This window comes from Amblyomma mixtum, chromosome 5 (assembly GCF_055824585.1).
Source record: "Amblyomma mixtum isolate Tamu chromosome 5, ASM5582458v1, whole genome shotgun sequence".
Taxonomy (NCBI): domain Eukaryota; kingdom Metazoa; phylum Arthropoda; class Arachnida; order Ixodida; family Ixodidae; genus Amblyomma; species Amblyomma mixtum.
The window spans coordinates 12345907-12361124 of NC_143016.1; the positions used below are offsets into that span (position 1 = coordinate 12345907).

The 15218-nt window shown below is 41.8% G+C and overlaps 1 protein-coding gene across 1 annotated transcript; it reads left to right on the top strand.

Moving 5' to 3' along the window:
• The first annotated feature begins 1731 nt into the window (after positions 1–1731).
• Positions 1732–14637, top strand: LOC149341308 (uncharacterized). Its single transcript, XM_089543344.1, has 14 exons — positions 1732–1949; positions 3798–3886; positions 5851–6145; positions 9087–9170; positions 9258–9305; positions 9708–9755; positions 9881–9925; positions 10051–10095; positions 10221–10265; positions 10391–10438; positions 10836–10883; positions 11469–11542; positions 12943–13165; positions 14498–14637. Exons 3-14 carry the CDS (start codon positions 5950–5952, stop codon positions 14605–14607), a joined length of 1014 nt encoding a protein of 337 aa, XP_089399470.1. The 5' UTR covers positions 1732–1949; positions 3798–3886; positions 5851–5949; the 3' UTR covers positions 14608–14637.
• The last annotated feature ends 581 nt before the right edge of the window (positions 14638–15218 follow it).

A 15218-nucleotide genomic window follows, 5' to 3' on the forward strand; every position in this document is an offset into this window, starting at 1 on the left:
CAGAGGAGCCAGCTGCTCAGACCCGGGTCTTTAAGCCATTCGTCTCGAAACTTTTGAGCGTACTTCATTTTCGGCGTTTTTGCCATGATATCTCCCATGCTCGTGCGCACCGTTTGGGATAGGTTATTTTCTGCCGCAGCGCCACAGTCAATGCCGATATACAGCCGGGTGTTTCACCTAAGACTTTCTGCAATTTTTAAAAATAAGCTATTTGAATTAGATGCGCGCTTTTTCTGGCATAGCATTGTCAGTGGTGTAGTACATCATAATGCAGCTAAGACGTGCTAACTAGCAGGCTTGTTAACCAATATTTAATAGTTAACTTTTAAACTATTACCGTTGGGCTCCTTAATTATTGAGAGGCATGTAGCCCACCGTAAGTAATACCCATATCAGTTTTTAGAATTTCGAAAACGCGGTTACCCTTGGCGCTGTGGCCCAACAAATTTCGCCTACATCGCGCCAAAATACATGCGGGTTGAGAAGCTTGCAGGCAAAGCAACCTCTCCAGTGAACCTAACTCGTCGAGATAGCCAAAATTTGTTGGGCCACAGCGCCGAGGATAATCGCGTTCTCGAAATTCTAAAAACGGATATGGACATTACTTATATACGGTGGCCTACGTGCCTCTCAATAATTAAGGAGCCCAACGGTAATAGTTTAAAAGTTAATTATTAAATGTTGGTTAACAAGCCTGCTAGTTAGCACGTCTTAGCTGCATTATGATGTAGTACACCACTGACAATGCCATGCCACAAAAAGCGCGCATCTAATTCAAATAGCTTATTTTTAAAAATTGCAGAAAGTCTTAGGTGAAACACCCTGTATACCAAGCGGACTGCTTTATTCTGCTCAAAGAAGCAAGGAGGAAGCACTGAGTGAGCGTTCAAAGTGTAGAGTGACTAATTTTTTTTTTTTTTAAGATGCTGGTTCCGAAGTAATCTGCAAGATAGGGTGTAGCAAAGTGACCGAGGCGCCTAGGCGCCTTTCACCGCGCCTCGCAGGGTCGATGCATGGTGTCATGCATAGAATCAGTTGAAACCCTACAGCAGCCAGGTGCGGAGAGGCGCAAGCTACGAATCTCTCCGTGGGCTTCTTCGAGGCGTGCCATTATAGTGTACTAATTCTAGTACACTATTGCCATGCAACGGCCCACGCCAACTGGCCACACCAACGAGCCAGCGGCCGGCACCGCTGATAAATTCCCTTTCTCGCACATAACCCGCCGGCCACTATTTTTTTACTGAAGCCTACGAAGAGAATTGCTCATTTCGTTCAGATCCACTTCACGTCCTGAAATCCGCTAAAACAATGAGACCCACGAAATAAAGATTCAAAATCCGCTAAAAAATCTGCTAGCCGCTAGACGAACATTTTTCCCGCTAAGAGGCAACAAAAGTGACTTAATTTAGCGGGAAAATCGCTAAAATGGCGACACTGAATTCTGCATGTACTTCGTATGAATTTCGAAGTCGAAATAAAAAATCGTAAACTATTTGAGCAAGGTTGCTTGGACATTTTGCCTTTTCGTACATAAAAGCACGCATGTATATACGAGTACAGCTATAAATTATAACAGCACGTTTTACGTGGGAAAAGTACTTGTATGGTGGCACTATATTTTGCTGCGCATGATGCATGAAAGCCTATGCACGCCTTATAGTTTTGTCCGCGTAGTTGAGATGCGTCCATTGCCAAATCAAGGCGCGTCGCGTTGCGAACTTAGTGCGCAGCGCATTTGCGGTTCGTTTTAATTGTTCCCGAAATGTTCGTCTACTGTGAGTACGTGTGTGATCATACAACTGCTGTTGTTGAACACACTAAAGTTCAGTCATTTGAACCAAAGAACGTCGCGGATTTCGATCCGGGAAAAAACTACAGCGTCTACTGGTGCGGCGACGACTTCACCGCTGGCGGTTACTACGATGCCAGAATCATACACATGACAGGTAAGTCGCCAAAAGGCCATCCATTTTTTTTTTTTTCTGCGGCTGAACAACTTTTTGCGAAGCGCGTGCCCTAAGTATGCATGACTTCCGCACCTGTGCGCGCGCTGCTCTACGCAACGACACAACCGTCTTGAGAGCTCAAAATGGAGCACTTTCGGGGATCCATTGGCTATATTATAGATATTTGTCGCTTCGTCAAGGGCTCGTGAAAATATTTTGAGGCATGACAAGTAAACCACGCAAAGCGCGCAAGTTGAGGTCGCGGGAAGCGGCGAATGGAAAACATGTGCTCTAAAGTTTCGATTTCTCTTTTTTTTTTGTAATTCTCGTATCTTCACCTGTCTTCTAGCGAATAATTGTAACGAAAGGTTGCGAAGTTCATAAAATGACTTGTTTTCTCATGCGTAGTTGTCTAACATTGTCAACGAATTGCGCTTCTGAATTTCTGATACCCCGCCGGTGCCTCCCGGTGCCGGTGCCGCCGGTTCCGCGGGTCGCGGTGCCTCGTGTATTTCGCGGGTTTCTGCTCGTGTTTTTAATTTTATTTCAGTGAGTATTGGGCTTCATGTATAAGAAAAAAATGGCTTTATTGCACACAACAAGGCTTTGTGTACTACTAATTATACACTTGTATACTTCCTTCTTAACTACTGATGTCCCGGGGAGGACTATATGAGGGTATTAGTTTTAATGACTCAGTAACTGTTGCAGCTAGCGGAGCGTAAAATCCAAATGTGAAATCAGCATACAAAGTTTTATGTAGTATGTATGTATACACGTATATATATTAAATTAAGGTATATTTTATAAATAATGGTAATAGTTTTAACTGCCATCCCTGCTGAAAAAAGTTCTATGTTACAATAAACTCATACAGTTTATCATACAAATATCATAGACTTATCATACAAATCATAGAAAATTATCATAGAAATGTCATACATTTCTATAAATCATAGTCATCATAGAGATGTCATAGAATATCATACAAATTGTATGATATATCATTCAGATTGCATGATATTCTATGATGAAGCCTCTATGAGGTTATTGCATCATAGAAGTTTTTTTCAGCAGGGATGCCCTCCTTGAGGCAAAACGCTGTCAGGTACATGTTGCTATAGTGGCTCAGCAGAGCATGTACGTGTTTCTCTGTTTTTAGTGTTTTATAATTTATTACCATACAGAGTTCTTGCCCTCAAGGCAGGACAAAAGGAGGGGATATGTGCTCAACCTCAAACACTAAAATGAAGTGTGTATGGGCTTAGAAATTGTAATCTGGCTTTTACTGCTTAAGACGTTAATTAATGTGTCTTCAACTAATTCTTGCTCAACAAAGGACATATGAATGCAGCGTGAAGTACCGCAGCTGTGCCCTCTTGGTTTGAGCATCCACCTTGCGTGCAAGCGGTGTTGGGTTCAATCCCCATACAGTGCCCCCAGGTACTCAGAGATGATGCAGTGTGTGCAAGGTTTCCCTTGGCCTGGTGTTTGGCATATGTGCGGTAAAATGCTCGAAAAATGTGTCTCTAATTTCACCTTGAGTAGACGAATATTCCTTGTGCCATGGTGCTCTTTGGACAAGGCTGCCTTTAAACCAGTAAGATCTGCAATCATCATCATCTGATAAGCTGCATACAGTATGATTGCAGTAGACGGAGAGGAACTTGTACACAGAATTCGCGGATGCAGGTTTGTTTCATTACAATACAAAAAAATTGAACATTTTGTAAAGGTTGTGTGCATATCAGATTGGAAAAATTCAAAATAATATGCAGTGCAGCTCCATGATACATTCTTAACCTTTTATCAATGCACATTGCTTCTAACTTTCTATGTGCTGTGCAGAATCAAAGGAGGAAATGGACATCTACAATGAAAAACGACACTGAAGACCTCTTATACCACCCGAAGGGAAGAAAAGGACAAAAGGAAAGGTAAAGTCATAGCTTTTAAAGGCTGGTAATATTACTTTCAAATGTGCAGTTTTGCGCTGTAAAAGTGTGTGTCTACTTGATGAACAGCTCACAAGGTGGGGCTTGTGACTGGCCTTGAAAACAGATCATTGCCTCCAGATATCCACTTCTATTTCAAGCTGTAAAATATTTGATCCTAAGTAGGTTGTCGGGCAGGTGAGTTACATTTATTGAAAGCAATGTTAAAAATATGGACATGGGAAGAAGGTGTACACACGAAGATGAACGGACAGCTAATCTATATTCAGGGACTGCTCCACATTAAATACACTGCCTACTAGGATGCCGTGCTGACATTTAGTATGCTCCTTTCCCCACACACTCTTCCACGTGGTTCCTGGCTCAACTTGGATCAGCTTGCAAGGTCAGCTGACCTTTGTGCACCAGGCTAGCAGCCTTCTTAGGGGTTGACTCTGAGTGACCAAACACAGTTCTACTGGGTCATTCCATGCCAAACGCCCCAGACGTTGCACACAGCCATCTACAGTTTGTTCAAAAATATTCATGGCAAGTTATGCCAATGTGCCTAATCAAAGCCTGAAACATTTTCGTTGAAAAAATTTATTTGTGAGGTCAGTGCAGTTTGAACATTTAGAGAAGGCTTTAATAAAAACACTTATAGTCGGATACAACTTAAGTCTGCAGTGAAGCTCCGCCCACATTCAGCCTCCGCGCACAGAATTCTTCCACGACGAAAAAGTAGTCCGCTGCTTAAACGTTTCCTGTTACGTAAACAAGAAGCTTATCACAAGAAAAACATTATGAATTCCTGAGTTTTGATGCATGGATTGTTTGGAATAGTAAAAAAATTAAAAAGCTGATTTCGTTTACTGTTCCGTTTACAAAAGTCAGGCTGATTTTGTTTCTGTTCCAATTGGAAAGCGGCGACTGCGGTCCAGTGTTAGCAACTGCTGTTTTTTTAAGTTGTATTCTACTATAATATTAACATTTGGAAAATAATAACATTTAGAAAAGATTAATCATCATCATCAGCCTGCCTACGCCCACTGCAGGGCAAAGGCCTCTCCCATGTCTCCCCCCCTCAAAAAAAAACTCTGCCTGTCGATGGAACTGCATAACCAGGCCTGAAGTGCGGCCTGATCTCGGTGACCAGAACCAACAACGCACTTCCTCACCAGAGCAGGATTTGGCCACCCTGGTGTAGTACTTGGCCACAACCTTCTGTGAACAAACCAATTAAGAGAAAAGATTAATGAAAAACAAATTTTTAGAAAACACTCCACAATTTTTTCAGTGACATTTGCGCAGATTCTGGCTTTCGACATAAATCAGAGCGTATAGGCTTTTACGGCTCAAATCTTTTTTTTTTTAATTAAATAAAATATGAAAATGCACCATTTCTGCTGTTTTTTTATACCAACTTGCTCTCGCAAATTCAGAAATAGCCGTTTGGCTTCTCTAGATGTCTAGAACTTATAACCAATGTTACAGGTGATGAAACTGTGTACATTGAAGTAAGAAAAATACTAAGGTTGCAAAAAAGTGCATTTTGAGCCAAAAACACTGGTTAATTTCACCCTGAGGTGATCCAAGTAAAAATACAGACAATGACAGGTTACATAGAACAATTTATTGCCTTTCATTTCTTACATTTTAATCGAGGTAATTTTTGTTTAAAGTGAGAAAAGAATTTTTGAAGTTGAGCTCTTGCGTCGGAAGTTGCAAGTTGCAGATATCGGAGAATTGCGACCTGCACTTGGACCTGTGAAGAGCCACATGTGGCTCGCGACCTACAGTTTGCCCCCCCCCCCCCCCCCCCCCTCCTCCTCCTCCCCCCTGTACTAGTGCATTGCACAACTTTCCCCATTATGCTGTGGCATGCTGCTGTCAGGATTAATCCTGATGGATTGCATATTTTGGTGTGCTCAACAGTTCAGCAGGAAATTTTAATTGCGCCTATTCAGTTGCAGGTGACAAAGTCAGCAAAAAAGCTACGGCTTGATGTGCAGCGCCAACAGGAGCTGCAGTTGATTGAGGAGGCAGTGGTGGATGGAGCCGTCGACATGGTTCCTGTTGGATTGCACAACGAGCTGAAGCGCAAAACAGAGTCCTTGGAGATTGAACTGGCTGCGTTGAAGCAAGCAAGGGGTGACCAGCCAGCTACAGCTGAATTTGAAGCTCTTAAGGATGAAGTTGGACAGCTCCGTATTCTGAATATGGAACTGCAGCGCAGCCTTACTTCCAAGCTCTTCGATGCTGGTAAATCCTCTTGAAAAGTTAGCTTCTTTGGAGCTGTTATGTCTTGATGCAGAGCGTACTTTCAGATCCATCTACAGAATCATGTGTAGTGTGAAACAATTTTTTGTTTCCCCCACACACACACTTGTAAATGTGTTGTGAAGATGGTGGGGAACAGGTACTTCTAAACTTCTGAAATCCATCATAGCTGTGTGGAGGGATGCTTGTTGCTGTCGTGATTGCTTCCTCAAATTTCCAGTTAACTCGCTGGCTATAAGTTTCCAAAAAGACAGGAAGAGGATAGGCAGCTGGTCTGTGCAAAGAACCCTCAGTGTATCATGTGCCTTTTAACTCAACGGGAGATCATTAAGCATTAAAAAAGAATTTAAAATCTTTTTTTCTTTTTTGAGGCAGGCCAGGTTTTTTCATTTATCGGAAATTTTTGTTTCTGCATGTGCTCATCGCGTTCAGAATATATATCAGTGCAAGCTCTGCCTATTCATTCATTCAATATGTTAGCTAGCGGAAGCTTCCTTAATTTCTTAGCTTTCATTTTCACTGCACATTAAAAAAACAGGGTGGCATATGCATGACTTTGGTAGCGCACATTAATGGCATGCCAGCACACAGTTCGGCACTGCTTATTTATTTATTTATTTATTTACAAAATACTGCGGACACTGAGTCCAAGCAGGGTGGGCGAACAAAGTCAATCAAGAGACAAAAAAAACGCAGCATTTCAAAAAAGAACAACACAATATAGGAAAAATAATTGGTTAAAACTCTTGGGATAATGGATTAATTAGCTCATTCCAATCTGTTATTGTGAGTGGAAAAAACGAAAACTTGTAAGTGTCTGTTCTAGCGAATATAGGGGTTAGAGAACTGGGATGGTGTTGACGAGTTTGTCTGGTTGGTGCCGGCGTTAAGTATGATGAGGGATCCAAACCAAGTTTGTTATGTAATAAGAAAGAAATAAATTCTAACCTAAGCTTTCTTCGCCGATGTTCAACAAAAATTGGAAAGGAGGCTAGTTGATGGTGGACACGCATTGCTAAGTGGCCAAGTGAAATCTTAGTGCATTATGAAACAGTAATCTGCAGTATTTTTGTTGGGAGCTCAGAAGAAAGAGCATGTTTCGCTTCTATTTAGGCCATTATAAGCTGATGAGCTGCATTACAGAAATGATCTAGTGTTTTATGTAGCCCTTCGTGCTGAGTACCAGATTTCCATTGGGTATAAAGAACAATTGCATTGTTTTCAGTGAAAATTGAATCTTAGCCTCTTCACTGGTATGTTGTTGTTAATTTGGCAGCAAAGGACATAATTATTGCTGGTAAAATCAGATTGGAAATCTTTCCACTGGCTGATTCAAACTTTTGAAGTCTTTGCTGAAAAGGACAGGTTGCCACCGTTTTGAAGTTAATGATGGTCTAGCATATCCTCTGAGATGCGCGCAATAAAATTGATGTTGATACACATGCTTCATTCATGAGAACGGCCATTGATGGCTACACCTGTATTTCGTTTCTAGGTTCTAGCTTATGAAAGCTTTGTTTTTAGTTTGTTTTGAACACGCTACCGTACTGATACAGGTGAACTTAAATTTTTGTTTTGCGTCCCTTTAACATATTCCTCATAGATATTTCTTTTCTTCTAATTTAGGAAGACTACAAAAAAAAAATGAAACTAACATGTATAAGTGCTGAATATTGTTCCTCGTTCATGCATTATAACTGCAGTGCAGTAGAATAAACAAGGTGTAAGCATTCTACAGTGCTGTTGTTTGGAAGATGCAGTGTGCCCACAACCATGCAGTGCGGGCACCAAAAAAAAATGTTCTAAAATAGGCTAGCTGCAGCTGTCACAGGACTGAGCTGATTAGAAATCAGTGAAAAAGGTCTGATTTTTCCATGTGCATAGCTAGGCTTTTGATCATAAACAGGAAGCCTGAGTATGTCATAGAAGTTGCCAGACTGAAGCAGGAAGGTTAGCATTGTATTGAACAAATAACCCAGCCACAGGACGAAGGACAGGGAAGAGACAAGGTGCACACTGCGACTGAAACTAACAACTGTGCAGCAAGTTTTCTTGGGAGATGGATGTGCTTCATTAGAACACTGTTGTTAGTTCCAGTTGCAGTGTGCGCCTCGTCCCTTCCCTGTCCTTCAGCGTTTGCCTGGGTTATTTGTTCAATACAGTGCACCAGCTGACCCAGATCGCAACTTTTCTGCTAAAGTATGTACCAGTACTGCAGCCTGTGAACCATGGAATTATCCCTCCTGCGGCCTCAGTGTTGCAGAGTAGGCAAGGTAGATTTCGTTTGCAAACAGTATCCAACATCAGGAGTTCAGTTTCATGACACGCAGGTACTGCTTGCAACTATAGCAGAGATTTGGATAGCATGGTGGAAGGCGACAAGCTGGATAACGTGGAAGTAAACTCTTGTATACAGGTAAAAAAAAAGAGTTGTATGAAGAAACCTAGCAAAGATTATCGGTAGCGTTGCATTGCTGTTTGTAAAGCCGATACAATTTCTTCCAGTGTCGTGGCACTGGTGAACATTGCCATAGGGGACAATAAATTTTTACCTTTTCTCTAAACTCTACTTCAGAGAAAATTTATTGTTCGATACGGCAATGTTTACTGAATTATGACATTGGAAGTAATTGTATGGGCTTTCCAAATAACAAGGTAATGCTATCAGTAATCTTTTCTCGGTATTAAGTTGCGCTGTGAGCAAAATCATTAAGTGCCAGCTCACTGGCCTGTGTTTGATGAATTTATGTGATACCTGATTGGCACTAATATCCTCAGGTATAGGAAGCTGGAGTAATGAATTAACAGAAGTGTTTTAGGCAACTAAACTTATGTACTTAAAAACCGAATTATTCACTCTTATGTGCTATGATATGTAAGGGGGAAAGAAGGGATTACTTTTAAATTTATTTTTCTTTTTCAGAAGTGAGGCTGATATATGCAGCTGCCTCTGATCTTCCACTGAATATTGTGTATCAGCCCGCACTAGATAGTATGGAGAAGAATGGTAAGTAATTATTTGTCCACTTGCATTCTTTTACTTTCCTAAACTGATTTGAATGCCTCTGAAGCTCTTTACTTGTAATATCTGCAGGACAAGCCTCGGCGAGCGTTGCATCCCCACAGTGCCAAGTTCAGCATGGTAAGGTGTATACATTCTAAACACGTATTGGTTTGTTGACATGTGGTTTGCTGGTGGCAGTTTCATGACATTTCAGGACGTGTGTTTGTAAGCAGAATCTGTAAACTTCTTGAACCTAGGGAGAGAACACTGTTTAGTTGAACCGGGTCAATTTGAGAGTTATCAGAATGATAGAGCACCGTTGCATTACCATGTAGACTGACACAGATGCTATGCTTAACTCCTTGAAAGTGAGGCTAAAATGAAAGTGCTGACGTAAGTATACCTTTCACTGGCGAGACTTTGCACGGCTGCTTTTTCTGATGTGGCCGTGCAACAGTCGGAAGTACTGGCATGCCTTACTGCAAATAATTATGGAAGAGAAATTCCTCTGCAGCTCCTTATAACTTGCTGTTCCTGCAGGAGAAGCCTCGGCGAGCACTGCTTCCCTGGAGAGCCCAGGTCTGCTTGGTAAGATACTCTTTCATGTTTTGGGTTTAGTGATCTGACAGTTTAGCGCTGTTTTGGATCGTAGTCGTATGTTGGGAGAAAAAAGCCTCGGTAGTTGGCTAACTTATTACTTGCTGCACCTACAGGACAAGCTTCAACGAGCACTGCTTCCCAGAGCCCAGGTCTGCTTGGTAAGATACTCTTCCATGTTTTGAGTTTAGTGATCTGACAGTTTAGCGCTGTTTTGGATCGTAGTCGTATGTTGGCAGAAAAAAGCCTCGGTAGTTGGCTAACTTATTACTTGCTGCACCTACAGGACAAGCTTCAACGAGCACTGCTTCCCAGAGCCCAGGTCTGCTTGGTAAGATACTCTTTCATGTTTTGGGTTTAGTGATCTGACAGTTTAGCGCTGTTTTGGATCGTAGTCGTATGTTGGGAGAAAAAAGCCTCGGTAGTTGGCTAACTTATTACTTGCTGCACCTACAGGACAAGCTTCAACGAGCACTGCTTCCCAGAGCCCAGGTCTGCTTGGTAAGATACTCTTTCATGTTTTGGGTTTAGTGATCTGACAGTTTAGCGCTGTTTTGGATCGTAGTCGTATGTTGGGAGAAAAAAGCCTCGGTAGTTGGCTAACTTATTACTTGCTGTACCTGCAGGACAAGCCTTGACGAGCACTTCTTCCCTGGAGAGCCCAGGTCTGCTTGGTAAGATTCTCATTGTACTCCCGTGTTGGTTTGGTGATCTGAAAATTTTGGTCTGCTTCAAAATATAGTGTTCATAAGCTGAAGCCGACTCGCCTGGGAAAGTTTGCTTAATGCTTGAAAGCCAATGAGCATCAGACCAATTTGATGTTGCTGAGAATTACTTAGCACCATTGCACGGCCCATGCAGTACGAAAAGAATGCCATGATTAATTCTTTGAAAGCAACAATACATGAAAGCACTTTCTGAAGACTACCTGTTCGTCTTACTGCCAAGGCTTTGCACGGCTTCTTTGCCTGCATTAGCCATGCAACAGTCTGGAGTGCCTGCGTGCCTTATTGCAGGTAATAGTGGAAGAATAACACATCTGGAACTCCTTTTTACTCACTCCATCCGCAGGACAAGCCTCGACAAGTGCTGGTCCCCTGGAGAGCCCAGGTCTACGTGGTAAGATTACTCGATTGTTGGTTTGGTGATTTGACAATTTTGATCCACTTCAAAATATAGTGTTTATAAGCTGAAGCTGACTTGCCTGGGAGAGTTTGCTTAATGCTTAAAAGCTAATGAGTGTCAAATAATTTTGGTATTTCTCAGTTATTTAGCACCATTGCATTCTCCATACAGTGCGAAAAAATGCTATAACTCCTTTAGAGTGAGAATAAATGGAACGCTTTCAGAAGATTACCATTTCCTCGAATGACTTTCCATGGTTGTTTTGCCTAATATAGCCACGCAACTGTCTAGATTATCTGCACACCTTAGTGCAAGCTTTAACTGAAGAGCAACGCCTCTACAACTACTTTTTACTTGTGTACCTGTGGTACAAGCCACGATGAGCACTGCTTTTTTTTATATCAGTTGCGGAGTAGAGGTACCACATGCAGTGTTTGAATATTCCAGCCCCCATGAAAAAGTTAAGTATATAAGAAGCTATGTTAATTGATCATTTTATGGTTTGATCATCCCTGTGCATGCACATTTTATACTTTTTTTGGTGTTCAAAGCAAAAAGTCAATTTTTGTCTTTGTGCAGGAGAAGGAGGCCATGGCCACTGCCCTGTCACTGAAGCTGACATACAGGTGGGCTCTACCAGGGATGATGGAAAAGTAATCACCTTTCTTTTTTACAAGCAAGCATGTAAACATCTGGTGGAGATGGTGTTCCATGGCTCCCAGTTTTACTGCAAGGACTGTGCTTTAAAATATAAAATATCTTGTCAGCTTAAATGGGACGACAAATTTCTTATGGTCTAAAGTAGGCTTTTTGAATTATTATATATAGATGTGAACAGGTATGCAGACAGCTACAGTATTCATTTTAAATGAGCCTCAGGGGAGCATTTATGGAGGGAGGTGGTGGGGCATTGGTAAATTTCACATAAGGAAAGCATGCAGAACACCATTTTTTTTTAACAAAAGGCGAAGAAATACATGGCTAAAATGTGACTGCTGCCCCAAGAGAGTGCCGTATATCCGACCCTATGTTAAATTAAGCCTACTCAATAACATTTTGAGTCTGCTTAATTTTTTGTTTAGTTTTAAGATTGCATAGGTCAGGAAGATAGCACCTCTGAGGGAATAACCTGTAGCACAAGCATATTAATTGCTGCTTTTCGATGTGGCAGAAGACTTCAAGCTGCTAATTGGGTGCTTGCAAGGAGAGTTAATTTGTCATACTGAACTGCTGTTTCATGTGAGCAGTAAATTTACAAAAGCCTCTCCTGCATTTCTAACCTGCTGTCAGGCACTTTAGTTGTGCAGCTGGTAAGCCTGTTCGCAACACAGGTGCATTGATCATGCTTAAACTGCTAACAATGTCCAATGTATTGAACAAGTTGTATAAGCCCATGTTATCATCAATGGTGTGTTAGCTTTGAATATTTTGGGGCCAGATGTAGAATCCACTTTCTCCTATAACTATATTGCTCAAAGACAAATTTAGGCAGTCGTTTTTGCATTCATGTCTAAACTGGAACACTATTTTTGTAAAGAACTCGTAGTAGCTTTTTCTGATTGACAGCTCAAGCTTTTGTGGAGTATGGAATTTGGAGCAATGTTTTGTCATATTACGCGTTGCTGTTGTTATTGGAGTTTGAAGTCTTATGTGGGCAATACACTAATGTGACGCTTGAAAAAAGTGACAATGCAACACTCTAAAAACTCATAAGGTGTGGTAGAACTGCTTTCATATGGATACTATTGTGATATTCATGACTTCTGCATTTTTTGTGCTCCATACCATGAGACTCAGGAGAAAACAGTTGCCCAGCCTGTCATATTGGCTTTGAGGGGACTATACAAAAAGTGCTAAATAGCGTGACAGTTTTTGTTTTGCGTCATTGTCAAGTGACCTTAAGTCGCCATCATGTGCTAGAGTACTATGTAATGCTTGATGGTGCTACTGAAAGCTCCTCTGTCAAGGTACTTATAGCCTCAGAGCGCAGAAAGAGGTCTGAAGAAAATAGGCCGCAGGAAAGTATTAACAGCTGTGTGCACATATTTTGCAGGTCTATGCTGGAAGCGGTGCCTGGGTGGAGCCACAGGTGTGGACTAGGCTCTTCCAGGCGCCATCCGACTCGATGTTCTGCCGGATGGCGGCTCAGGTGTACTGGAGCACAGAAGAGTTAAAAAACAGGAGTGTGACTGGAACGCTTTCAAACAGAAGCCTGTCTCTGGGCAAGACAGAGCCAAAGCCTGCATTGACGCCGCAGAAGCTGACTTCTCTGAAAGGTGTGTTGACCCTTTGGTGACTCTTTTGCTTTATGTCTAGCGTTGCTCAGTTAGTAAATGGCCACGTAACAATAATTTGGAACCTAAACTTCTCATCATACCTTGTGGGCTGTGAGTTTTGGTACAGAAGGAAAAATGTTTCAATGACAACTCAGGATACAACTTGTCCACAGGTTATTTACAAACACTAGACAAGCAGGAAGCTGTTTGCTGGAACTGGTCACATTAAATGCATCATCATTTGCATCATCGTGTACGTGCAAAGTATGTTAATAAAACTGGAATTAAACAAATTTAAGAAGTCATGACAGACCCATTGTTCAAGGAATTTTCACCACCGGACAACACTGCTTATAGTTCACAGATCCAGAGCTGTGTCCTGTAATTAATGGCAGCTCACTCACTTTTAAAGTTATCATGTGTGCATTTTTTTCAATGCAAAACACTGCGCTATACCACAGCAGTTAATGAAGCTGGTTCTGCAGCAAGCTGTATTACTTAAACTTGTTCTTCTGCTCTTAACTAAGAATTCATTGTATTCTGCCCATAGTTATTATTGAAGCGTTAAATGTTTGTCCGTGGCAGAGCTTACAGAGATACGGAGGAGAAATTGAAGTTGGCCTAGCTGGATGTAGCTCAGCAGTTTGAGATTGAGTTCGTATATTTTAAGAAGGCTTCTCATAAATTTGTTGTGGTGTGTGGAATTTAACGTCCCAAGGTTACTCAGCCTATGAGGGATGCTGTAGTAGAGTGTTCTGGAATAATTTTAAATCACCAGAAGTGTTAAACCTTTACTGACATCGTCCAGCACATGGACGCCTTTTGCATTTTGCCTTCATCGAAATTGGGTGGCTGCGACTGGGTTCGAGCCTGAATACTCAGGCTCGGTATCTGAAATCCTAACCACTAAGCAACTACAGCTAGTCCTTCTCATGAATATGTCGCAGTCTGCACTGACTACCTAAAAGCTCTTGACCGCGTCGAATCATCTCAGAAAAAAGTTTCTACCTTGCAGAGTAACATGATGGTGCTTTTATGCTGCCACTATTTTGTCAGTTTATTGTGTAAAATGTATGTTGCCAAAGGCAAAGTGCTACAATGCACTTGTATGAACCACCAGTGGCTATTGTGTTCCAGATTGGGCTGGCCCTTAGTCACAAAGCAATTTTTCATTTGGCTATATATAATGCACTATATGCAACTTTTGAAACTGCAGTCCTTGACTGCATTGGGCTTCTTTGCTTTACTTCTTCTTTTGAGAGTTGCTTGTGGAAATCTTTCTGTAATGCCCCTCAATCCATACATTGCCCTTAATATTTATTCTTTCTGCAGCTTTGTTCCGCCTCTACATGGGGGACACAAGCCTAGAGGAGTCTGCAAAATGGCTGAAAGCGGTGCACAAGCATCTTGCTCAGAAACTGGGTGATGTACAGCGCAAATAGTGCGCAACATAATAAAGGTGTTCTGTGAAATTTTTTGTGACTGTTATCTAGAGACACACATTTTGCTAAAAAAGTTATTGCACCATTTATTTGCAGCATGCAGAAATAATTTTCCAGTTTATCCAAGTTCTCCTTTTCAAGTATTCAGATAATCGTTTTAAGCTTGTCCAAAGATACCAGCAGGATTGTGTGTTGAAACAACGTGAAGGTGCCATGGTCATGTGTCTGCGTGAGCTTCATGCTCACGGGCCAACAGGCCTTCAGGCATGCACAAAAGCAGGCCAATACCAGTAGGCCGACACCACCAGGCCAACACCAGTAGGCCGATTCCAGTAGGCCGACACCATTAGGTCCAACACCAATAGGCCCGACAGCAATACACCCAACACCAATAGGCCCAACACCAATAGGCCCAACACCAGCAGGCCCGACACCAGCAGGGTCCCAATTTACGGATTGCCAACAGACCTACAGCCTGTTGGATTTTCTGATAGGCAGTCAATATTTTTCCACTAAACATTGAGTGTGGCAGCACGCCTTACGAAAATTTCATGCAGGAAGATTTTGCCCCCAATAATGATATTTTCTCTTCCTGAATTTCTAGCTTCATG

What these genes read in the sequence shown, in the direction of transcription:
- LOC149341308 (XM_089543344.1), top strand. Translation starts at nt 5,950, where the DNA reads ATGGTTCCTGTTGGATTGCACAACGAGCTGAAGCGCAAAACAGAGTCC. An exon ending in GGAGAGCCCAGGTCTGCTTG is followed by an intron (nt 9,756 to 9,880) that starts GTAAGATACTCT and finishes CTGCACCTACAG; the next exon opens with GACAAGCTTCAACGAGCACT. An exon ending in CCAGAGCCCAGGTCTGCTTG is followed by an intron (nt 10,266 to 10,390) that starts GTAAGATACTCT and finishes CTGTACCTGCAG; the next exon opens with GACAAGCCTTGACGAGCACT.